The 27,226-nt window shown below is 39.9% G+C and overlaps 1 protein-coding gene across 1 annotated transcript in view; it reads left to right on the top strand.

The window, feature by feature from the left end:
- Positions 1–27,226, top strand: part of LOC128653901 (S-adenosyl-L-methionine-dependent tRNA 4-demethylwyosine synthase TYW1) — an 824,555-nt gene that overhangs the window by 32,796 nt on the left and 764,533 nt on the right. Inside the window, exons 5-7 of the mRNA XM_053707460.1 lie at positions 20,689–20,883; positions 24,451–24,741; positions 25,779–25,898. Coding sequence (XP_053563435.1) covers positions 20,689–20,883; positions 24,451–24,741; positions 25,779–25,898 — 606 coding nt within the window. The remainder of the gene's footprint in view (positions 1–20,688; positions 20,884–24,450; positions 24,742–25,778; positions 25,899–27,226) is intronic.

Raw genomic sequence — 27,226 nt, forward strand, 5'->3', positions numbered from 1 at the left:
CTATCGAGTGGGAACTCCACCCGGAGGTGTTTGCCCAGTTGACTCAATTATGGGGCATTCCAGACATGGATCTGATGGCGTCTCGTCAGAACTTCAAGGTTCCTTGCTACGGGTCCAGATCCAGGGATCCCAAGCCACTCTAGTGGATGCATTAGTGGCGCCTTGGTCGTTCAACCTAGCTTATGCGTTTCCACCGTTCCCTCTCCTTCCCAGGCTTGTAGCCAGGATCAAACAGGAGAAGGCCTCAGTGATTCTGATAGCTCCTGCGTGGCCGCGCAGGACTTGGTATACAGACCTGGTGAATATGTCATCGGCTCCACCATGGAAGCTACCTTTGAGACAGGATCTTCTAGTACAAAGTCCATTCGAACATCCAAATCTAATTTCTCTGCAGCTGACTGCTTGGAAATTGAACGTTTGATTTTATCCAAGCGTGGGTTTTCAGATTCAGTGATAGATACTCTGGTCCAAGCCAGAAAACCTGTGTCTAGAAAGATTTACCATAAAATATGGAAAATATATATCTGTTGGTGTGAATCCAAGGGATTCTCATGGAGTAAGATTAAAATAACTAAGATCCTCTCCTTTCTCCAAGAAGGTTTGGATAAAGGATCGTCAGCGAGTTCTCTAAAAGGACAGATTTCTGCTCTATCTGTCTTGTTATACAAACGACTGGCAGCTGTGCCAGAGGTACAAGCTTTTGTACAGGCTTTGGTCAGAATCAAACCTGTTTACAGACCCTTGACTCCTCCTTGCAGGCCCATTTATCAAAGGGCTTGCGGACCTGATCCGACACTGCGGATCAGGTCCGCAAGACCTCGCTAAATGCGGAGAGCAATACGCTCTCCGCATTTAACATTGCACCAGCAGCTCACAAGAGCTGCTGGTGCAACGCCGCCCCCTGCTGACTCGCGGCCAATCGGCCGCCAGCAGGGAGCTGTCAATCAACCCGATCGTATTCGATCGGGTTGATGTCCGGCGATTCCTGTCCGCCTGTTCAGAGCCGGCGGACAGGGTTATGGAGCAGCGGTCTTTAGACCGCTGCTTCATAACTTGTGTTTCTGGCGAGTCTGAAGACTCGCCAGAAACACGGCCCTTCAAGCTCCGTACGGAGCTTGATAAATGGGCCTGATGGAGTCTAAATTTAGTTATTTCAGTTCTTCAGGGGGTTACATTCCATAGATATCAAGTTGCTATCTTGGAAAGTTCTGTTTTTGGTTGCTATTTCTTCTGCTAGAAGAGTTTCTGAATTATCTGCTTTGCAGTGTGATCCACCCTATCTGGTGTTCCATTCAGATAAGGTTATTTTGCGTACCAAGCCTGGTTTTCTTCCAAAAGTAGTTTCCAACAAGAATATTAACCAGGAAATAGTTGTTCCTTCTCTGTGCCCGAATCCAGTTTCAAAGAAGGAACGTTTGTTACACAATTTAGATGTAGTCCATGCTTTAAAGTTCTATTTAGAAGCAACAAAGAATTTTAGACAAACATCATCCTTGTTTGTCGTTTACTCTGGTAAGAGGAGAGGACAAAAAGCTATTGCTACCTCTCTTTCTTTCTTTCTTTCTGGCTGAAAAGCATTATCCGATTTTTCTTATAAGACTGCCGGGCGGCAGCCTCCTGAACGAATCACAGCTCACTCCACTAGGGCTGTGGCTTCCACATGGGCCTTCAAGAACGAGGCTTCTGTTAATCAGATATGTAAGGCAGCGACTTGGTCTTCTCTGCACACTTTTGCCAAATTTTACAAATTTGATACTTTTGCTTCTTCGGAGGCTGTTTTTGGGAGAAAGGTTTTGCAAGCCGTGGTGCCTTCTGTTTAGGTAACCTGATTTGCTCCCTCCCTTCATCCGTGTCCTAAAGCTTTGGTATTAGTTCCCACAAGTAAGGATGACGCCGTGGACCGGACACACCAATGTTGGAGAAAACATTATTTATGCTTACCTGATAAATTACTTTCTCCAACGGTGTGTCCGCTCCACGGCCCGCCCTGGTTTTATAATCAGGTTTGAAATTTTTTTCTTTTTCTTTATACACTACAGTCACCACGGCACCCTATAGTTTTCTCCTTTTTCTCCTAACAGTCGGTCGAATGACTGGGGGGCGGAGCCAGAGGGGGAGCTATATGGACAGCTCTTGCTGTGTGCTCTCCTTGCCTTTCCCTGTAGGGGAGGAGAATATCCCACAAGTAATGGATGACGCCGTGGACCGGACACACCGTTGGAGAAAGTAATTTATCAGGTAAGCATAAATTTCTCTCTCTCTCTCTCTCTCTCTTTCTCTCTCTTTCTCTCTCTTTCTCTCTCTTTCTCTCTCTTTCTCTCTCTTTCTCTCTCTTTCTCTCTCTTTCTCTCTCTTTCTCTCTCTTTCTCTCTCTTTCTCTCTCTTTCTCTCTCTTTCTCTCTCTTTCTCTCTCTTTCTCTCTCTTTCTCTCTCTTTCTCTCTCTTTCTCTCTCTTTCTCTCTCTTTCTCTCTCTTTCTCTCTCTTTCTCTCTCTTTCTCTCTCTTTCTCTCTCTTTCTCTCTCTTTCTCTCTCTTTCTCTCTCTTTCTCTCTCTTTCTCTCTCTTTCTCTCTCTTTCTCTCTCTTTCTCTCTCTTTCTCTCTCTTTCTCTCTCTTTCTCTCTCTTTCTCTCTCTTTCTCTCTCTTTCTCTCTCTTTCTCTCTCTTTCTCTCTCTTTCTCTCTCTTTCTCTCTCTTTTTCTCTCTCTCTCTCTTTCTTTCTCTCTCTCTCTCTTTCTTTCTCTCTCTCTCTCTTTCTTTCTCTCTCTCTCTCTCTTTCTTTCTTTCTCTCTCTCTTTCTTTCTTTCTCTCTCTCTCTTTCTTTCTCTCTCTCTCTTTCTTTCTCTCTCTTTTTTTCTCCAACATAGGTGTGTCCGGTCCACGGCGTCATCCTTACTTGTGGGATATTCTCTTCCCCAACAGGAAATGGCAAAGAGCCCAGCAAAGCTGGTCACATGATCCCTCCTAGGCTCCGCCTACCCCAGTCATTCTCTTTGCCGTTGTACAGGCAACATCTCCACGGAGATGGCTTAGAGTTTTTTAGTGTTTAACTGTAGTTTTTATTATTCAATCAAGAGTTTGTTATTTTAAAATAGTGCTGGTATGTACTATTTACTCTGAAACAGAAAAGAGATGAAGATTTCTGTTTGTATGAGGAAAATGATTTTAGCAACCGTCACTAAAATCCATGGCTGTTCCACACAGGACTGTTGAGAGGAATTAACTTCAGTTGGGGGAACAGTGAGCAGTCTTTTGCTGCTTGAGGTATGACACATTCTAACAAGACGATGTAATGCTGGAAGCTGTCATTTTCCCTATGGGATCCGGTAAGCCATTTTTATTCAGACAGTAAATAAGGGCTTCACAAGGGCTTATTAAGACTGTGGACATTTTCTGGGCTAAATCGATTCATATATTACACATATTTAGCCTTGAGGAATCATTTAATCTGGGTATTTTTGTTAAATAATATCGGCAGGCACTGTTTTAGACACCTTATTCTCTAGGGGCTTTCCCTAATCATAGGCAGAGCCTCATTTTCGCGCCGGTATTGCGCACTTGTTTTTGAGAAGCATGACATGCAGTCGCATGTGTGAGGAGCTCTGATACATAGAAAAGACTTTCTGAAGGCTTCATTTGGTATCGTATTCCCCTTTGGGCTTGGTTGGGTCTCAGCAAAGCAGATACCAGGGACTGTAAAGGGGTTAAAGTTAAAAACGGCTCCGGTTCCGTTATTTTAAGGGTTAAAGCTTCCAAATTTGGTGTGCAATACTTTTAAGGCTTTAAGACACTGTGGTGAAATTTTGGTGAATTTTGAACAATTCCTTCATACTTTTTCGCAATTGCAGTAATAAAGTGTGTTCAGTTTAAAATTTAAAGTGACAGTAACGGTTTTATTTTAAAACGTTTTTTGTACTTTGTTATCAAGTTTATGCCTGTTTAACATGTCTGAACTACCAGATAGACTGTGTTCTGAATGTGGGGAAGCCAAGGTTCCTTTTCATTTAAATAAATGTGATTTATGTGACACTGAAAATGATGCCCAAGATGATTCCTCAAGTGAGGGGAGTAAGCATGGTACTGCATCATTCCCTCCTTCGTCTACACGAGTCTTGCCCACTCAGGAGGCCCCTAGTACATCTAGCGCGCCAATACTCCTTACTATGCAACAATTAACGGCTGTAATGGATAATTCTATCAAAAACATTTTAGCCAAAATGCCCACTTATCAGCGTAAGCGCGACTGCTCTGTTTTAGATACTGAAGAGCATGAGGACGCTGATGATAATGGTTCTGAAATGCCCCTACACCAGTCTGAGGGGGCCAGGGAGGTTTTGTCTGAGGGAGAAATTTCAGATTCAGGGAAAATTTCTCAACAAGCTGAACCCGATGTGATTACATTTAAATTTAAGTTGGAACATCTCCGCGCTCTGCTTAAGGAGGTATTATCCACTCTGGATGATTGTGAGAATTTGATCATCCCAGAGAAACTATGTAAAATGGACAAGTTCCTAGAGGTCCCGGGGCTCCCAGAAGCTTTTCCTATACCCAAGCGGGTGGCGGACATTGTAAATAAAGAATGGGAAAGGCCCGGTATACCTTTCGTCCCTCCCCCCATATTTAAAAAATTGTTTCCTATGGTCGACCCTAGAAAGGACTTATGGCAGACTGTCCCCAAGGTCGAGGGAGCGGTTTCTACTTTAAACAAACGCACCACTATACCCATAGAAGATAGTTGTGCTTTCAAAGATCCTATGGATAAAAAATTAGAAGGTTTGCTAAAAAAGATGTTTGTTCAGCAAGGTTACCTTCTACAACCAATTTCATGCATTGTCCCTGTCACTACAGCCGCGTGTTTCTGGTTCGATGAGCTAGTAAAGGCGATCGATAGTGATTCTCCTCCTTATGAGGAGATTATGGACAGAATCCGTGCTCTCAAATTGGCTAATTCTTTCACCCTAGACGCCACTTTGCAATTGGCTAGGTTAGCGGCGAAGAATTCTGGGTTTGCTATTGTGGCGCGTAGAGCGCTTTGGTTGAAATCTTGGTCAGCGGATGCGTCTTCCAAGAACAAACTCCTTAACATTCCTTTCAAGGGGAAAACGCTGTTTGGCCCTGACTTGAAAGAGATTATCTCTGATATCACTGGGGGTAAGGGCCACGCCCTTCCTCAGGATAGGTCTTTCAAGACCAAAAATAAACCTAATTTTCGTCCCTTTCGTAGAAACGGACCAGCCCCAAGTGCTACGTCCTCTAAGCAAGAGGGTAATACTTCTCAAGCCAAGCCAGCCTGGAGACCAATGCAAGGCTGGAACAAGGGAAAGCAGGCCAAGAAACCTGCCACTGCTACCAAGACAGCATGAAATGTTGGCCCCCGATCCGAGACCAGATCTGGTGGGGGGCAGACTCTCTCTCTTCGCTCAGGCTTGGGCAAGAGATGTTCTGGATCCTTGGGCACTAGAAATAGTCTCCCAAGGTTATCTTCTGGAATTCAAGGGGCTTCCCCCAAGGGGGAGGTTCCACAGGTCTCAATTGTCTTCAGACCACATAAAGAGACAGGCATTCTTACATTGTGTAGAAGACCTGTTAAAAATGGGAGTGATTCATCCTGTTCCATTAGGAGAACAAGGGATGGGGTTCTACTCCAATCTGTTCATAGTTCCCAAAAAAGAGGGAACGTTCAGACCAATCTTAGATCTCAAGATCTTAAACAAGTTTCTCAAGGTTCCATCGTTCAAAATGGAAACCATTCGAACAATTCTTCCTTCCATCCAGGAAGGTCAATTCATGACCACGGTGGATTTAAAGGACGCGTATCTACATATTCCTATCCACAAGGAACATCATCGGTTCCTAAGGTTCGCATTCCTGGACGAGCATTACCAGTTCGTGGCGCTTCCTTTCGGATTAGCCACTGCTCCAAGGATTTTCACAAAGGTACTAGGGTCCCTTCTAGCGGTGCTAAGACCAAGGGGCATTGCAGTAGTACCTTACTTGGACGACATTCTGATTCAAGCGTCGTCCCTTCCTCAAGCAAAGGCTCACACGGACATAGTCCTGGCCTTTCTCAGATCTCACGGATGGAAAGTGAACGTGGAAAAGAGTTCTCTATCTCCGTCGACAAGGGTTCCCTTCTTGGGAACAATAATAGACTCCTTAGAAATGAGGATTTTTCTGACAGAGGCCAGAAAAACAAAACTTCTAAACTCTTGTCAAACACTTCATTCCGTTCCTCTTCCTTCCATAGCGCAGTGCATGGAAGTAATAGGTTTGATGGTAGCGGCAATGGACATAGTTCCTTTTGCGCGCATTCATCTAAGACCATTACAACTGTGCATGCTCAGTCAGTGGAATGGGGACTATACAGACTTGTCTCCGAAGATACAAGTAAATCAGAGGACCAGAGACTCACTCCGTTGGTGGCTGTCCCTGGACAACCTGTCACAAGGGATGACCTTCCGCAGACCAGAGTGGGTCATTGTCACGACCGACGCCAGTCTGATGGGCTGGGGCGCGGTCTGGGGATCCCTGAAAGCTCAGGGTCTTTGGTCTCGGGAAGAATCTCTTCTACCGATTAAATATTCTGGAACTGAGAGCGATATTCAATGCTCTCAAGGCTTGGCCTCAGCTAGCAAAGGCCAAGTTCATACGGTTTCAATCAGACAACATGACGACTGTTGCGTACATCAACCATCAGGGGGGAACAAGGAGTTCCCTGGCGATGGAAGAAGTGACCAAAATCATTCAATGGGCGGAGACTCACTCCTGCCACCTGTCTGCAATCCACATCCCAGGAGTGGAAAATTGGGAAGCGGATTTTCTGAGTCGTCAGACATTACATCCGGGGGAGTGGGAACTCCATCCGGAAATCTTTGCCCAAATTACTCATCTGTGGGGCATTCCAGACATGGATCTGATGGCCTCTCGTCAGAACTTCAAGGTTCCTTGCTACGGGTCCAGATCCAGGGATCCCAAGGCGACTCTAGTAGATGCACTAGTAGCACCTTGGACCTTCAAACTAGCTTATGTATTCCCGCCGTTTCCTCTCATCCCCAGGCTGGTAGCCAGGATCAATCAGGAGAGGGCGTCGGTGATCTTGATAGCTCCTGCATGGCCACGCAGGACTTGGTATGCAGATCTGGTGAATATGTCATCGGCTCCACCATGGAAGCTACCTTTGAGACGAGACCTTCTTGTTCAAGGTCCGTTCGAACATCCGAATCTGGTCTCACTCCAGCTGACTGCTTGGAGATTGAACGCTTGATCTTATCAAAACGAGGGTTCTCAGATTCTGTTATTGATACTCTTGTTCAGGCCAGAAAGCCTGTAACTAGAAAAATTTACCACAAAATATGGAAAAAATATATCTGTTGGTGTGAATCTAAAGGATTCCCTTGGGACAAGGTAAAGATTCCTAGGATTCTATCCTTTCTTCAAGAAGGATTGGAGAAAGGATTATCTGCAAGTTCCTTGAAGGGACAGATTTCTGCCTTGTCTGTGTTACTTCACAAAAAGCTGGCAGCTGTGCCAGATGTTCAAGCCTTTGTTCAGGCTCTGGTTAGAATCAAGCCTGTTTACAAACCTTTGACTCCTCCTTGGAGTCTCAACTTAGTTCTTTCAGTTCTTCAGGGGGTTCCGTTTGAACCCTTACATTCCGTTGATATTAAGTTATTATCTTGGAAAGTTTTGTTTTTGGTTGCAATTTCTTCTGCTAGAAGAGTTTCAGAATTATCTGCTCTGCAGTGTTCTCCTCCTTATCTGGTGTTCCATGCAGATAAGGTGGTTTTACGTACTAAACCTGGTTTTCTTCCAAAAGTTGTTTCTAACAAAAACATTAACCAGGAGATAGTCGTGCCTTCTTTGTGTCCGAAACCAGTTTCGAAGAAGGAACGTTTGTTGCACAATTTGGATGTTGTTCGCGCTCTAAAATTCTATTTAGATGCTACAAAGGATTTTAGACAAACATCTTCCTTGTTTGTTGTTTATTCTGGTAAAAGGAGAGGTCAAAAAGCAACTTCTACCTCTCTCTCTTTTTGGATTAAAAGCATCATCAGATTGGCTTACGAGACTGCCGGACGGCAGCCTCCTGAAAGAATCACAGCTCATTCCACTAGGGCTGTGGCTTCCACATGGGCCTTCAAGAACGAGGCTTCTGTTGATCAGATATGTAGGGCAGCGACTTGGTCTTCACTGCACACTTTTACCAAATTTTACAAGTTTGATACTTTTGCTTCTTCTGAGGCTATTTTTGGGAGAAAGATTTTGCAAGCCGTGGTGCCTTCCATTTAGGTGACCTGATTTGCTCCCTCCCTTCATCCGTGTCCTAAAGCTTTGGTATTGGTTCCCACAAGTAAGGATGACGCCGTGGACCGGACACACCTATGTTGGAGAAAACAGAATTTATGTTTACCTGATAAATTACTTTCTCCAACGGTGTGTCCGGTCCACGGCCCGCCCTGGTTTTTTAATCAGGTCTGATAATTTATTTTCTTTAACTACAGTCACCACGGTATCATATGGTTTCTCCTATGCAAATATTCCTCCTTAACGTCGGTCGAATGACTGGGGTAGGCGGAGCCTAGGAGGGATCATGTGACCAGCTTTGCTGGGCTCTTTGCCATTTCCTGTTGGGGAAGAGAATATCCCACAAGTAAGGATGACGCCGTGGACCGGACACACCGTTGGAGAAAGTAATTTATCAGGTAAACATAAATTCTTTTTTCTCTCTCTTTTTCTCTCTCTTTTTTCTCTCTCTCTTTTTCTCTCTCTTTTTCTCTCTCTTTTTCTCTCTCTTTTTCTCTCTCTTTTTTCTCTCTCTTTTTTCTCTCTCTTTTTCTCTCTCTTTTTCTCTCTCTTTTTCTCTCTCTTTTTCTCTCTCTCTTTTTCTCTCTCTCTTTTTCTCTCTCTCTTTTTTTCTCTCTCTTTCTTTTTTCTCTCTCTTTCTTTTTTCTCTCTCTTTCTTTTTTCTCTCTTTCTTTTTTCTCTCTTTCTTTTTTCTCTCTCTTTTTTTTTTCTCTCTCTTTTTTTTTTCTCTCTCTTTTTTTTTTCTCTCTCTTTTTTTTTTCTCTCTCTTTTTTTTTCTCTCTCTTTTTTTTTTCTCTCTCTTTTTTTTTTTCTCTCTCTTTTTTTTTTTCTCTCTCTTTTTTTTTTTCTCTCTCTTTTTTTTCTCTCTCTTTTTTTTCTCTCATTCTGCTATGTGAAGAATATTGGGATGTGAAATATTCATATTTTCATGACAGGTTATCGCACTTGAGAATATGCAATTGTGTGAGAATGTCCCCCCCCACATATTTTTTTTGTTCCATAGTCTATGGGGGAATATGTTAATGTGGTATTCAAAGTTTGTCTTTTTACGCGTGTTTTCGCTGTAATACTTTAGGGAATTTAGCACTCGAGCGGAAGCATTAAATACCGTTCCTCTTGTAATCTGGCCCTTAATCTATCGCAAAAAACATTTTTTTTTTCTAGGTTATATCCCGAAGCACCCATGTGCACACTCACTGTGAATGATTCACCTGTGGGCATGTAGGGATATCTATGTGAAAAAAAGCGTTTTGTGTGTAATCTATTTAAGTTGCTTTCTTTATAATATTTTGCTCTTATATTTGCGTTTATTATAACTGGATTTTAAAATATCCCTGAATAAGATCATTCAATCTTATTCTGGGATATGAATGATGCCGTTTTTTTTTTTTAGTATTTACGTGTTGCGGTTGGGGGTTAAACATGTATTCTTGAAGTGGTAGTTTACTACATCAGTGTTACTCAATCTTTTAATAGCAAAGTATTTAGAAAAAGCTGCCTTCATTGATGATATTGAGAGCTCTTGAAATCCCCACTGACTGTGTTAGGAACAGAAATGCTCCAGAAGTCTGCTCCATTTGTTAATGGAAAAATATTTTAAGATGTCTGTTTGAAATTAGATGGTAATGAATTTATGCTCAGCTTCCCCTTCCCCTATAAGTACAATTCAGTATATGGCTTCATATTAAAATTGATGTAAAACCATGCAATAATACATCTTCAAAATTAATGAAGATCATATAAATCTGTATATGCCAAAAAAGGCAGAGGTGTAATACAAGTATAATAAAATATTATGTGTGTAAATGAAATATAAAATACAAAATAAAAAATAATGGTTAAAAATGCTTTCCTTGGTAAAATTCTGCTAACAATTTAATAGAGGTATATGTCGTATAAAATGGTGCTGTTTAATACATTTTAATACACAATATCATGTATCCATGAATACTTTACATAAATGAAATATCAACAGTCTAAAAAAATGAATAAAAACAAAATTGGATTAAACCGTAACATACATATGGCAGATACAATGGATAATATAGATATATAAGAATACTTCAGAAATAGTCCAGTGATAGTGTCCAAACAATGTGTGACACTTGAGAGTCCAGTGAAAGGGTAGTTTTGTAGGAAGTGGTTAAGAGTTCAGTGTAATCCAAATGATCCTTGTGGTGTCAAAATTCAAGTGTAAATCCAAAAGCCAGTGACAAAATAGAAAAAGCAGTAAAAAATGTGGGAAAAAATGTGAAAATTTTTTAAAAATAAAAATCCAAAAATAAAAATAAATAAATATAAAAATCCAACTCAATATAAAAGTGTGCAAAGACAAGTTCAAAAAAATATAGGAATCAGATGTTGGGAGTGAGATAAAAATATAAAATTGATGTGGTAAGTGTGTAAACAGGAAGGAGTCCTGAGTGTTATCACACTGGTGTACCAAACCAAATATGAATACAATTAGATAAAAAATACAATGGGAAAAAAAAACAAGACAATACTAAGAACAATAGAAGTAATACTTTTTTATCAGAATGTCTCTCACCATTCATGTCGACGCGTTTCGGCCTGATATCAGGCCTTTCTCAAGACTGTATAACTGGTGAGTAGTGAGTGTATTTATAAGGGTATTGTGCCTATCAGAAAATTAAGTTTGGGCGCCAAAATTACTCATTTCCGGGAACCACCCCTTATCCTAAATGAATTGTGGGTATGGGCAAACTTCAGGCCTAACTCTCCAAGTGTGGGCAAATCTTTAAATGATTAAATTCTTAAATTATTATATCTTCTTATTCTTGTGAATAAACCCCAGTAGCAGAGTTGTCTAAACTGTAACCTTAATGGTTTGTAGATCTAAGATTAATTTCTTAGATCTACAAATAGAGATTCATAATGGGCACATTGAGACATCAAACTTCTTCAAGGAGGTTGATTGTAACAATTATATACACAATCAAAGTTGCCACCACACATTGTGGAAATCGAACATTCCTAAGGGCCAACTTCTTTGAATAAGAAAAGACTGCTCGAATTATGACAAGTGGGAAGAACAAGCTATAGTTCTGAAACAACGCTTCCTGGACAGAGGATATGAAGAAGACACCTTAGAAGGGAGGATTGTAGAAGTTAGGAAAGTGGACCGTAAAGATCTTATAAAATACAAAACGAAACACAATAGAAGGGACCTAGACAACGTCCTAGATGTCCCAATGATTACGGAGTATTGTGAAAACAAATACCTCATAGAGAAAATAATCAAACGTCACTGGCCACTTCTCAAAGAGGATGACATCATTGGTGAAAAACTTATCTCCCATCCAAAATTTATATACAGGAAAACAAAGAAGTTGAAGAATTTGAAGAGCCCCGAGTATCCCAGGCAAAATACGACAGATATATCTGGCAAAAACATCAGAGGTTTCTTCCCCTGCTTGAGCTGTAAAGCCTGTAAGAATGGACTGAAAACTAACCATTTCTCCAACATAGGTGTGTCCGGTCCACGGCGTCATCCTTACTTGTGGGATATTCTCTTCCCCAACAGGAAATGGCAAAGAGCCAGCAAAGCTGGTCACATGATCCCTCCTAGGCTCCGCCTACCCCAGTCATTCTCTTTGCCGTTGTACAGGCAACATCTCCACGGAGATGGCTTAGAGTTTTTTAGTGTTTAACTGTAGTTTTTATTATTCAATCAAGAGTTTGTTATTTTAAAATAGTGCTGGTATGTACTATTTACTCTGAAACAGAAAAGAGATGAAGATTTCTGTTTGTATGAGGAAAATGATTTTAGCAACCGTCACTAAAATCCATGGCTGTTCCACACAGGACTGTTGAGAGGAATTAACTTCAGTTGGGGGAACAGTGAGCAGTCTTTTGCTGCTTGAGGTATGACACATTCTAACAAGACGATGTAATGCTGGAAGCTGTCATTTTCCCTATGGGATCCGGTAAGCCATTTTTATTCAGACAGTAAATAAGGGCTTCACAAGGGTTTATTAAGACTGTAGACATTTTCTGGGCTAAATCGATCATATTTACACATATTTAGCCTTGAGGAATCATTTAATCTGGGTATTTTTTGTAAAACAATATCGGCAGGCACTGTTTTAGACACTTTATTCTATAGGGGCTTTCCCTAATCATAGTCAGAGCCTCATTTTCGCGCCGGTATGGCGCACTTGTTTTTGAGAACAGCATGGCATGCAGCTGCATGTGTGTGGAGCTCTGATACATAGAAAAGTCTTTCTGGAGGCATCATTTGGTATCGTATTCCCCTTTGGGCTTGGTTGGGTCTCAGCAAAGCAGATTCCAGGGACTGTAAAGGGGTTAAATATAAAAACGGCTCCGGTTCCGTTATTTTAAGGGTTAAAGCTTCCAAATTTGGTGTGCAATACTTTTAAGGCTTTAAGACACTGTGGTGAAATTTTGGTGAATTTTGAACAATTCCTTCATACTTTTTCGCAATTGCAGTAATAAAGTGTGTTCAGTTTAAAATTTAAAGTGACAGTAACGGTTTTATTTTAAAACGTTTTTTGTGCTTTGTTATCAAGTTTATGCCTGTTTAACATGTCTGAACTACCAGATAGATTGTGTTCTGACTGTGGGGAAGCCAAGGTTCCTTCTCATTTAAATAGATGTGTTTTATGTCATATAAAATTTAGTAAAAATGATGCCCGAGATGATTCCTCAAGTGAGGGGAGTAAGCATGGTACTGCATCATCCCCTCCTTCGTCTACACCAGTCTTGCCCATACAGGAGGCCCCTAGTACATCTAGCGCGCCAATAATCCTTACTATGCAACAATTAACGGCTGTAATGGATAATTCTATCAAAAACATTTTAGCCAATATGCCCACTTATCAGCGAAAGCGCGACTGCTCTGTTTTAGAAAATACTGAAGAGCATGAGGACGCTGATGATATTGTTTCTGAAGGGCCCCTACACCAGTCTGAGGGGGCCAGGGAGGTTTTGTCTGAGGGAGAAATTTCAGATTCAGGAAAAATTTCTCAACAAGCTGAACCTGATGTGATTACTTTTAAATTTAAGTTGGAACATCTCCGCGCTCTGCTTAAGGAGGTGTTATCCAATTTGGATGATTGTGATTATCTGGTCATTCCAGAAACACTATGTAAAATGGACAAGTTCCTAGAGGCCCCGGGGCCCCCCGAAGCTTTTCCTATATCCAAGCGGGTGGCGTACATTGTTAATAATGAATGGGACAGGCCCGGTATACCTTTCGTACCTCCCCCCATATTTAAAAAATTGTTTCCTATAGTCGACCCCAGAAAGGACTTATGGCAGACAGTCCCCAAGGTCGAGGGGGCGGTTTCTACTCTAAACAAGCGCGCCACTATACCCATAGAAGATAGTTGTGCTTTCCAAGATCCTATGGATAAAAAATTAGAAGGTTTGCTAAAAAAGATGTTTGTTCAGCAAGGTTACCTTCTACAACCAATTGCATGCATTGTCCCTGTCACTACAGCCGCGTGTTTCTGGTTCGATGAGCTAGAAAAGGCGATTATTAGTAATTCTTCTTCTTATGAGGAGATTATGGACAGAATTCGTGCTCTTAAATTGGCTAATTCTTTCACCCTAGACGCCACCTTGCAATTGGCTAGGTTAGCGGCGAAAAATTCTGGGTTTGCTATTGTGGCGCGCAGAGAGATGCGTCTTCCAAGAACAAATTGCTTGACATTCCTTTCAAGGGGAAAACACTGTTTGGCCCTGACTTGAAAGAGATTATCTCTGATATCACTGGGGGCAAGGGCCACGCCCTTCCTCAGGATAGGTCTTTCAAGGCCAAAAATAAACCTAATTTTCGTCCCTTTCGCCGAAACGGACCAGCCCCAAGTGCTACGTCCTCTAAGCAGGAGGGTAATACTTCTCTAGCCAATCCAGCCTGGAGACCTATGCAAGGCTGGAACAAAGGAAAGCAGGCCAAGAAACCTGCCACTGCTCCCAAGACAGCATGAGATGCGGGCCCCCGATCCGGGACCGGATTTGGTGGGGGGCAGACTCTCTCTCTTCACTCAGGCTTGGGCAAGAGATGTTCTGGATCCTTGGGCGCTAGAAATAGTCTCCCAAGGTTATCTTCTGGAAGTGATTCATCCTGTTCCATTATGAGAACGAGGGATGGGGTTCTACTCCAATCTGTTCGTAGTTCCCAAAAAAGAGGGAACGTTCAGACCAATCTTAGATCTCAAGATCCTAAACAAGTTTCTCAAGGTTCCATCGTCCAAAATGGAAACCATTCGAACAATCCTTCCATCCAGGAAGGTCAATTCTTGACCACGGTGGATTTAAAGGATGCGTATCTACATATTCCTGTCTACAAGGAACATCATCGGTTCCTAAGGTTCGCATTCCTGGACAAGCATTACCAGTTCGTGGCGCTTCCTTTCGGATTAGCCACTGCTCCAAGGATTTTCTCAAAGGTACTAGGGTCCCTTCTGGCGGTGCTAAGACCAAGGGGCATTGCTGTAGTACCTTGCTTGGACGACATTCTGATTCAAGCGTCGTCCCTTCCTCAAGCAAAGGCTCACACGGACATAGTCCTGGCCTTTCTCAGATCTCACGGATGGAAAGTGAACGTGGAAAAGAGTTCTCTATCTCCGTCGACAAGAGTTCCCTTCTTGGGAACAATAATAGACTCCTTAGAAATGAGGATTTTTCTGACAGAGACCAGAAAAACAAAACTTCTAAACTCTTGTCGGATACTTCATTCCGTTCCTCTTCCTTCCATAGCGCAGTGCATGGAAGTGATAGGTTTGATGGTAGCGGCAATGGACATAGTTCCTTTTGCGCGCATTCATCTAAGACCATTACAACTGTGTATGCTCAGTCAGTGGAATGGGGACTATACAGACTTGTCTCCGAAGATACAAGTACATCAGAGGACCAGAGACTCACTCCGTTGGTGGCTGTCCCTGGACAACCTGTCACAAGGGGTGACCTCCCGCAGACCAGAGTGGGTCATTGTCACGACCGACGCCAGTCTGATGGGCTGGGGCGCGGTCTGGGGATCCCTGAAAGCTCAGGGTCTTTGGTCTCGGGAAGAATCTCTTCTACCGATAAATATTCGGGAACTAAGAGCGATATTCAATGCTCTCAAGGCTTGGCCTCAGCTAGCGAGGGCCAAGTTCATACGGTTTCAATCAGACAACATGACGACTGTTGCGTACATCAACCATCAGGGGGGAACAAGGAGTTCCCTGGCGATGGAAGAAGTGACCATAATCATTCAATGGGCGGAGACTCGCTCCTGCCACCTGTCTGCAATCCACATCCCAGGAGTGGAAAATTGGGAAGCGGATTTTCTGAGTCGTCAGACATTGCATCCGGGGGAGTGGGAACTCCATCCGGAAATCTTGGCCCAAATCACTCAACTGTGGGGCATTCCAGACATGGATCTGATGGCCTCTCGTCAGAACTTCAAGGTTCCTTGCTACGGGTCCAGATCCAGGGATCCCAAGGCGACTCTAGTAGATGCACTAGTAGCACCTTGGACCTTCAAACTAGCCTATGTATTCCCGCCGTTTCCTCTCATCCCCAGGCTGGTAGCCAGGATCAATCAGGAGAGGGCGTCGGTGATCTTGATAGCTCCTGCGTGGCCACGCAGGACTTGGTATGCAGATCTGGTGAATATGTCATCGGCTCCACCATGGAAGCTACCTTTGAGACGAGACCTTCTTGTTCAAGGTCCGTTCGAACATCCGAATCTGGTCCCACTCCAGCTGACTGCTTGGAGATTGAACGCTTGATCTTATCAAAGCGAGGGTTCTCAGATTCTGTTATTGATACTCTTGTTCAGGCCAGAAAGCCTGTAACTAGAAAAATTTACCACAAAATTTGGAAAAAAATATATCTGTTGGTGTGAATCTAAAGGATTCCCTTGGGACAAGGTTAAGATTCCTAAGAGTCTATCCTTCCTTCGAGAAGGATTGGTAAAAGGATTATCTGCAAGTTCCTTGATGGGACAGATTTCTGCCTTGTCTGTGTTACTTCACAAAAAGCTGGCAGCTGTGCCAGATGTTCAAGCCTTTGTTCAGGCTCTGGTTAGATTCAAGCCTGTTTACAAACCTTTGACTCCTCCTTGGAGTCTCAACTTAGTTCTTTAGTTCTTCAGGGGGTTCCGTTTGAACCCTTACATTCCGTTGATATTAAGTTATTATCTTGGAAAGTTTTGTTTTTGGTTGCAATTTCTTCTGCTAGAAGAGTTTCAGAATTATCTGCTCTGCAGTGTTCTCCTCCTTATCTGGTGTTCCATGCAGATAAGGTGGTTTTACGTACTAACCTGGTTTTCTTCAAAAAGTTGTTTCTAACAAAAACATTAACCAGGAGATAGTCGTGCCTTCTCTGTGTCCGAAACCAGTTTCGAAGAAGGAACGTTTGTTGCACAATTTGGATGTTGTTCGCGCTCTAAAATTCTATTTAGATGCTACAAAGGATTTTAGACAAACATCTTCCTTGTTTGTTGTTTATTCTGGTAAAAGGAGAGGTCAAAAAGCAACTTCTACCTCTCTCTTTTTGGACTAAAAGCATCATCAGATTGGCTTACGAGACTGCCGGACGGCAGCCTCCTGAAAGGATCACAGCTCCTTCCACTAGGGCTGTGGCTTCCACATGGGCCTTCAAGAACGAGGCTTCTGTTGATCAGATATGTAGGGCAGCGACTTGGTCTTCACTGCACACTTTTACCAAATTTTACAAGTTTGATACTTTTGCTTCTTCTGAGGCTATTTTTGGGAGAAAGATTTTGCAAGCCGTGGTGCCTTCCATTTAGGTGACCTGATTTGCTCCCTCCCTTCATCCGTGTCCTAAAGCTTTGGTATTGGTTCCCACAAGTAAGGATGACGCCGTGGACCGGACACACCTATGTTGGAGAAAACAGAATTTATGTTTACCTGATAAATTACTTTCTCCAACGGTGTGTCCGGTCCACGGCCCGCCCTGGTTTTTTAATCAGGTCTGATAATTTATTTTCTTTAACTACAGTCACCACGGTATCATATGGTTTCTCCTATGCAAATATTCCTCCTTAACGTCGGTCGAATGACTGGGGTAGGCGGAGCCTAGGAGGGATCATGTGACCAGCTTTGCTGGCTCTTTGCCATTTCCTGTTGGGGAAGAGAATATCCCACAAGTAAGGATGACGCCGTGGACCGGACACACCGTTGGAGAAAGTAATTTATCAGGTAAACATAAATTCTGTTTTCTTTTCAAGATCAAAGAAAGAGAAATACAATATCCACAATCTAACTAGATGTGGAGATAGAGGTATCATCTATATAATCCAATGTCCCTGTGGTTTACAATACATAGAGCAGACCTCTAGAATGTTAAGGGACAGAATGAGAGAATATTGTGTGTAGAGAAAAGGAATATAGACACTGCACTCTATAGGCACTTTACACAGAAACATGGTGGGAATGTAAAATACTTCCAATTCTTTGGGATACAGAAAGTGAATAAAAATTGGAGAGGTGGGAATTATGAGCAAAAACTACTCTATTCAGAATCTAGATGGATATTTATGTTAGACAGCCTATACCCCAAAGGGCTTAATAACAAAGAAGACTTATCACATCTCTTACAACTTAGAAGATAATCCAATAGGAAAGATTCCACTATTTATTTATTACAATTTCTTTCTCCTTTATTTAGATTTTTTAAATAGATATTTTAAAAGATAAAAACCTTTTTTCTGACAACATTTATGATTCATTTTAGACATATTTTATCCCTGTTACCACATTATCTGCACGGATAAGGTTGCATCCTTTTGGAGTAATTATTGAACTAACACCTACATGGGTTAGATCTTGGATAATATGGTCCAATATCCTGTGTAACAAGACAGTCCATGTAATTCATCAACTAGCCTATGAAGGTACAGGTAGCATTATACAATCAGTGACATCCTTTAACAATTCTTTGGTTTACACTGATGAAACTTTAATAGTCTATGAGAATATAAGGTGTCAGTGAAATATATCAACATTTTTGCACCTAGACCTTTAGGAAATCAGTCTAAGTTCATTCCACCATTATATACCATCAGAATGTTATAGGGACCGCTATTTGGTTCTTTTAACCCAGGTCTTTTTAACTTTATTTGTATATGTGTATATATACATCTTTCTATTATGTTTTTAACTCATATGTTCTTTTAAAAATGGTAACATCCTTATTATATGATTCAACAGTCCCATGTGAGTGCCGCTATGTATACCTATGCCTGCATATATTCTAATTTTCTAACTGGATGTCAAAATATGATTATGGACCTCTTTTGCTATGAATAAGTCTGATCAATTTCGTATCAGTATTTGGTTTTGCATTAGGGTTAATCTAACTATAAAGATCTATGGTTTAGAGTACAGATTTGTCTTCCTATCAGTCCATCTCGCAACACATTTATATTATCCTATAAAAACCTTTATCAATATGTGGATACACATTATCTATGCTTTAACCAACTATGCTTCAATACTTTCTAGATATTTCTTTTAATGTATCACATCTAGCATTGTTTACAAAATCTCTAAGGTGTATGGAATCACTTACTGTATATTCTATGTGATCTCTTAACGTAGGTGATCAGATAGGTTTCTAACTTACCCCGGATGATATTTAGTATAAAACTAGGTATGAATAGAAAGCTAAATATCCCCGAAAAAACAACACAAGAAGCCTTTTCAAGTCCGATCATTTAATGCAATTTGAACAAGCATATACACATTAGATCTGGTCCCTCTTTATATTAACCAACACAGGATAAGCCTCATCCTCCTGACCGCTACGGAGTTAGTGTAAATATCCGGCGAAATTGAAACCGGAAGCCGGAAATGACGTTGCCAACCCGATGCCGGAAATGACAGTCTCTGGTAGTAAACAAGTGGCGAGAATTCGCCGATATCACAAACACTTTTTGTTAGAAGGTTCCACAAGTTGGACAAACCATTAAGGTTACAGTTTAGACAACTCTGCTACTAATCGCATTGGGGTTTATTCACAAAAATAAGAAGATATGATTATTTAAGAATTTAATCATTTAAAGATTTGCCCACACTTGGAGAGTTAGGCCTGAAGTTTGCCCATACCCACAATTCATTTAGGATAAGGGGTGGTTCCTGGAAATGAGTAATTTTGGCGCCCAAACTTAATTTTTTGATAGGCACAATACCCTTATAAATACACTCACTACTCACCAGTTATACAGTCTTGAGAAAGGCCTGATACCAGGCCGAAATGCGTCAACATATAAATGGTGAGAGACATTCTGATACTCTAAAAAAGTATTTCTTCTATTGTTCTTAGTATTGTCTTGTTTTTTTTTTTCTCCACAGGTTTTTTTCCATTGTATTTTTTTATCTAATTGTATTCATATTTGGTTTGGTACACCAGTGTGATAACAACACTCAGGACTCCTTCCTGTTTACACACTTACAATTTTATATTTTTTCTCTATTTTTTATCTCACTCCCAACATCTGATTCCTATATTTTTTTTTAACTTGTCTTTGCACACTTTTATATTGAGTTGGATTTTTATATTTATTTATTTTTATTTTTGGATTTTTATTTTTCACATTTTTTCCCACATTTTTTACTGCTTTTTCTACTTTGTCATTGGCTTTTGGATTTACACTTGAATTTTGACACCACAAGGATCATTTGGATTACACTGAACTCTTAACCACTCTAGGACACTTCCTACAAAACTACTCTTTCACTGGACTCTCAAGTGTCACACATTGTTTGGACACTATCACTGGACTATATCTGAAGTATTCTTATATATCTATATTATCCATTGTATCTGCCATATGTATGTTACGGTTTAATCCAATTTTGTTTTTATTCATTGTTTTAGACTGTTGCTATTTCATTTATGTAAAGTATTCATGGATCCATGATATTGTGTATTAATATGTATTAAACAGCACCATTTTATACGACATATACCTCTATTAAATTGTTACCAGAATTTTAACAAGGAAAGCATTTTTAACCATTATTATATATTATATATTTTGTATTTTATATTTTATTTACACACACATTATTTTATTATACTTGTATTACACCTCTGCCTTTTTTGGCGCTCACTCCACTATCTACATTTTGTAACTATTCCAAGGGATGACTAGGCACCCCTTTAGGAGAGAGCTGTAGGTTTATATACTAGCGCCAGCCCCACACATCTATTTTTTTTTTTTTTTTCCCTATAAATCTGTATATGCAGCAAGTAGTACAATATAGCAGAACAAGATGGTAAATAACTCTCACAATAAAAATAATTTTGCTTTAGCAAATTATATCCAATTCACTTTGTTCTGATATTTTTCTGTTTTATATTGACGTATGTGTTTATTATTCTTGTAGACCACTAGCAAAAATATCTGTGTTTTCTTGGTTGCGACCTACACCGATGGACAACCACCTGAGGGCGCGGAATGGTTTTGCAAGTGGTTGGATGAAGCTTCCAATGACTTCCGCTTTGGAAAAACATTTCTCAAAGGCATCAGATATGCTGTATTTGGATTAGGAAATTCAGTCTATAGCAGTCATTACAATACGGTAATAAATATTTTATTTTACCATTTTCATTTTAACCATATACACACATTCAAAATTCAAGTGTTTTCAAAATGTCCGTTTTTCTTGCTGTTACAGATTTAATTTTTTGGATTTCAACATTCAAACCTATGAGTTTGCTTGAATCTAAGCTCCAATTCTTATTATACTTTTACTCAATGAAACCTATTACAAGCTCAATATTTCTTCTTTCTCCTTTTGATCTAGAAATATCAGCTTGTCAACATCATGCATGCTTTAAAATATATCTAGCATCCCCGCAACATTCTAGACCGGTTACCCACAACCTTGGGTATTTGTCTTACTTCCTCCAGAGTCACTTGCACTTCTAAATATATTTATTTGTGCTGTCTGATTTGTTTGCTAATGCACTTTGTATTTGTACTAAAATAGAGCACCCTTCACATTGGGTTATCTTTTATTAACCCCTTAAGGACCAGGGCTATTTTTACATTTCTGCTGTGTTTGTGTTTAGCTGTAATTTTCCTCTTACTCATTTACTGTACCCAGACATATTATTATTATTATTATATACAGTTTTTCTCACCATTAAATGGATTTTCTAAAGATGCCATTATTTTCATCATATCTTTTATAATTTTTTTTTATAGAAAATATGATAGAAAGTGTGTTTTTTACATTTTTTTTTTTTTTTCAAGTTTGACCCCCAAAAACTGTTACACATCTACAGCCACCAAAAAACACCCATGCTAAATAGTTTCTAAATTTTGTCCTGAGTTTTTGAAATACCCAATGTTTACATGTTTGCTTTTTGTTGCAAGTTATAGGGCAATAAGTATAAGTAGCACTTTCCTATTTCCAAAGCATTTGGGTTTTTTTTCTCCAAAATTAGCGATAGTTACATTGGAACACTGATATCTGTCAGGAATCCTTGAATAACCCTTCGTGTGTGTGTATATATATATATATATATATATATATATATATATATGTATATATGTATATATGTATATATGTATGTGTATATGTGTGTGTGTGTGTATCTCTCTCTATATCTATAGATATAGATATCAATGTAGAAAGTGGTTCACACAACCGCTACAAGTGAAAGCAAACACTCTAAGTAAAATACCTCTGGCCCATATTAGTTAAGTCCAATGAGGCTGTGAAATAACTCTGGAAAGACTCAGACCTTAGCTAACACAAACGGTGTCCGTGTAAAGATATATGCGGTATATGAATGGGTCTGTGCAGGACAACCCGTGCCCACCACAGCCTTAGCTGCGCCCACTCACCGCTACCTTAGTGTCTCCAGGGACTCGGTAACACCGGGAAAGTAAGTCCGTCCGTTTTCGTCAGAGATGATCCGCAAGACGTTTGAGGGACGTCCGCCCACGTGGTGTCCACCAGCCAATCAACGCCCGTCTCAAACACAACAGGGCTATTCCTACACCAGGGTAGAAAATTCTTGAATAGGGCTCAGAGTATAGAGTGTGCGAGCTTCCCTTCGCTCATGGAAGTCCTGGAAATGGATAGGCTTGAAATAATAGAAGTCTCCAGAGCGAAGTAAAATCCAAAATTCTTTATTATAATCCACTTGTGGTAAAATAACATGGAGGTGCCAAAGCACTTAAAAAGAAAACACACGTAAGCAACAGGCTGACATGTTTCGGCCTTATGCCGTAATCGTAGCTGACATTGTACAAACGTGTAAGTAATTTAAAGGAACATTCGTTCTCTGATAGGGTAATCGTTTACCAATCACAGTAGTTCAATTCAGTGCTGATTTTAACCTCTTATATAGCTTCTGCCTTAAACATTACATAGACATAGATACAGTGTAATATATAGTGTTTCCTCGTTAAAAAGTAACAAGAATTTATACAATTTAAATTTCAATAGAGATCTTATGGGAGTATATAAAATACATTCTGTTGGCTATTAGAAAATGAAAATAAAATAATAAATAAAAAGGGGATATTGAGATAATGTAATACTGAGGGACTGTATTAGGGGCGCAAATGACGTTGTAAGCAATATTGAAGTGTGTGTGTGTGTGTATATATATATATATATGTATGTATGTATGTATGTATGTATGTATGTATGTGTATATATATATATATTATTTTTTTTTTTTTTTTTTGAGGACCCAAAATTTTGATCTAGGCCCATTTTGTGAAATTTCATGCCACCATTTTAACCGCCTAATGCGATCAAATAAAAAGAAATCGTTCACCTTTTCTCAAACTTTTTCACATACTTTAGCTTTCTCACTGAAATTATTTACAAACAGCTTGTGCAATTATGGCACAATTGGTTGTAAATGCTTCTCTGGGATCCCCTTTGTACAGAAATAGCAGACATATATATGGCTTTGGCGTTGCTTTTTGGTAATTAGAAGGCTGCTAAATGCCGCTGCGCACCACACGTGTATTACGCCCAGCAGTGAAGGGGTTTATTAGGGAACTTGTAGGGTTCATTTTAGCTTTTGTATAGAGATCAGCCTCCCACCTGACATATCCCACCTCCTGATCCCTCCCAAACAGCTCTCTTCCCTCCCCCACCCCACAATTGTCTGCCATCTTAAGTACTGGCAGAAAGTCTGCCAGTACTAAAATTAAAGGGTATTTTTAATTTAAAATAAAAATATTCTGCATTGTAGGATTCCCCCCTCAACCTATTGGCCTCCATCTTAGGTACTGGCAGCTGTCTGCCAGTACCCATTTTCCTAACAAATGTGCCCTTATTTAAAAAAAATAGAATCCCCCTATTTTCTGTAGTGTATCTCCCCCCTCAATACCCTACCTCCTCCCGGATCCCTTTCCAAAACATTTTCCCACTCCCTTTCCCTTTTCCCTTCTCCCTCTTTTGCTTATACAGTTTCGGACTGGTAAATGTGATTACCATGGGCGAGCACACGCACGTTCCTGAGCCCCGCCTCTTCACAGAATCACGGACAGGATACGGATACTGCAACAGCGATGGGTCGCCCACCCATCCTCCCTGCAAAGGCTCCCACCCACCAACGATCGGCACCACCGCTTTGCATATCTATTTCTGCGGTACATCGCTGGTCCTTAAGGACATAACGACCAACGTCGTACAGGGTACGCCGTTGGTCGTTAAGGGGTTAAACACGCTATCACACATTTGCCTTCTCATGGCTTTCTTTCTACCTATCTTAATACAATAATAATAATAATTTCTCCTCCAATTTTACTCTTCTGTATATACTATAAGATCTATGGAGCTGATCCACTTTTCTGTCCGTGCCAACACTTCAACTTTCTGCAACATGACATATGCTTGTTTTTTTATATATTAACTGCTCATTTATCCAGAGCTGCCTAATGTTTGCAACACTAAATTGGGTGTTCCATTTTAATGTACACATTAAAATATATTGATCAATATTTTTATAATAAATATAACCCTTTTTAAATCCTATAACTTGTCCCTTTATATTACAATTGAAGGTGGTATCTGCAGTGCAGTAGGGCAGAAACATGAATGAAATGACTGCCTAATGTTAAGAGCTAGTGATAATGGATATAGATATATATATATATTTTTTTATCATTGCAGGTTGGGAAGAGCATTGATAAATGGCTATGGATGCTAAGTGCTAGCCGTGTTATGACCCGTGCAGAGGGGGACTGTAATGTGGTAAAAAGCAAGCATGGCAGCATTGAAGCAGACTTTAATGCCTGGAAGGCAAAATTCCTAACTAGACTCCAGGCTCTAATTAAAGGAGAGAAGAAAACATGCAAAGGGGAATGTAAGAAGAAAAGATGCAAATCTAAACGTAAATCTAGCACTGAGACCCTGGAGCAGGAGCAAAACCAAGAACACGACTCAGAGCATGATGTGGCAGAGGTAGTGTGTTTTTTTTTTTTTTTTTTTTTTTTTTTTTTTCTGTAGTGACATCAGCTTGACAAGACATGGTTACCAGACCTTAAAGATACATGAAACACTTAAATATCTAATAATGCTTAGTAAAAAAAATACCTTTGCCTTTAATTTTAACTCTGAAATGATCGGTTTTCAAATTATGAGAATTGGAAGTGCACAATGTAGAGTTAATCAGCTGAACCCTGTCCCATATCTGTCCCTAATCCGCTTCAGCAGTGGGTATAAGATAAGAAAGCAATTTTGCTAACCAAATGATCGTGGATAGCAGTAATACTTAAAGGAATAGTCTAGTCAAAATTAAACTTTCATGATTCAGATAGAGCATGCAACTTTCTAATTTATTATTCATTTTTCTTCTGTATCTTTATTTGAATGGAAGCTTAGGAGCCGACCCATTTTTGGTTCAGCACCTGGGTAGTGCTTGATGGCTACATTTTAGACACCAATTGGCAAGCGCTACCCAGGTGATGAACCAAACATGGGCTGTGTCCTCTGCTTTCATTCCTGCCTTTTCAAATAAAAATACCAAGAGAATGAAGAGAAAAATGATAATAGTAGTAAATTAGAAAGTTGCTTAAAATGTCCTGCTCTATCGACTCATGAAAGTTTAATTTTGACTAGACTATTCCTTTAAGCAGTTCTAATTATTCTGTTCTAGTCTCTAAATGTTTAACTTAATTGGATAAACTAAGATGAAAAACTTAAAAATTGGGTTCAACATTCATATTCTCACATTTTGCATGTTTTTGTTACTTTTAAATGTTTTGTAATATAAAATCTCCAAGACTATGTTAATGGTTGCCCTTAGAATGAGTTTGATTTTACAGTTTGATTTTAGTTAGTTGACAGCTAAACAGAGAATGTTACGTATGTGTCTGTGTGAGAGTGAAAAAACAACAACAAAAACTTGAAATGTGATACATTAGTTGGTTTCCGAATAGAGATTGGGAGATATTTTTAAAGCAAGTAGGGCCTTGTAAACAACCTTTTTCCTTTCTTAGGAGGAGCTGTATGAAACAACCAGTGAGTCAGATACTGACGGGGAAACTGAAACGGGAGCCAGTAGCCTGATAGATGTTGAAGACTTAGGAAAGGCGATGAGCAGCATGAAGAAAGCCAAGGTAGATTTCATCATAATGCAACATAGCAAAGACAAGTTTATGTGTATCTGCTCTTTAAAAACTCGAGTTAGATTGCTCCCTTACTGACATATTTGTACTTGTATCTCCTAGTACATATCTATTTTTAAAATGTATTTGCTTTATTAGGGTTTGTTTACAAAATGCATTTATATATAGAATATATTTTAGAGGAGTTTATAGCATGGTGGTCCAGCCTTAGCTGCGCGTTCACAATATGGCCCTTTACTCCTTTCTGCTTTTTTTCTGTCAAAAATTGTCTGTGGCATGGAGGTATTTTTCAGCCCTTTTGGTGGGTGTGCATGCTGCCCTATCTGCTTATATGTAACACATGGCTGTATGAGATAATGAAGCCCTTGCTTGTGATACCATTTCTTCCTCTTCTTTTTTTCCAGAACATGTAAATTCATGTAACGGATAGCTTACGTGGTGGAAGTTATTGCAGATCTTATCTGCAAATGGCTTCTTCCTGGTAAAATACAATTTATGTTTATGTTCAGAAGTGTGACATTTGTTCAAACATAATCAATATCCTAAATCATGTTAACCTTTGTCTTGAAACTTGTTTATATAGCTGAGTAAGTCTGTAGCTGCCAAAGGTAAATACTTGGAAGCTGAAGTTAAAGGGAAAGACTCTGATTTATATCAGTCACATATGTATTAAACAAGGATTATGTCAGTTTCAGATGATTAGCTATAGCCTTTTAGGCTTCAAGTCATTGTATTTTATAATTGCTGGTCTCGTTGGCGCTATGTTTTGCAGTTAGTCCTGTAGTCTTTTCATCAGTACTACCTAAATTCTATAGGGAAATAAAGGGATCAGGACTAGAATGATTTACTATACAAATGTAACCCCATATTTGATAAATAAAAAAATAAAATATATTTATTAATATTTGTACTGTCTTGTAAAACCTTCACCCATGAAGTGTTTCTCAAGCAGTATTAATAGCGGTGACTTTTTGCCATTTTAGAGTTCTACTGAAACTGTCTTTATCATTGTTTATGTTCTTATTTTATTGGCCTCAATTAATATGGGAAAAATTAGTTTATTAGCAAACTACTGATTGGTTGAGGATACAAATGGACAAGAGGGAAATTGCTACGCTTTTAAAGGGACAGTCAAGTCCAAAGGGAAGTGATACATAAAGGGCCAGTAAACCTAAAAAATGTTATATAATTCTGCACATAGTGCAGAATTATATAACATTATATTAGTGCTAGAGTAGGCTTACTCTGTTCTCTTTTCTTACACAGGTCACTGTGAGGAGTGGCATCCTCTCATACTTGGTGGTCTATCCTCCTGCCGG

The sequence above is a fragment of the Bombina bombina genome, chromosome 3 (genome assembly GCF_027579735.1).
Source record: "Bombina bombina isolate aBomBom1 chromosome 3, aBomBom1.pri, whole genome shotgun sequence".
Lineage (NCBI taxonomy): Eukaryota > Metazoa > Chordata > Amphibia > Anura > Bombinatoridae > Bombina > Bombina bombina.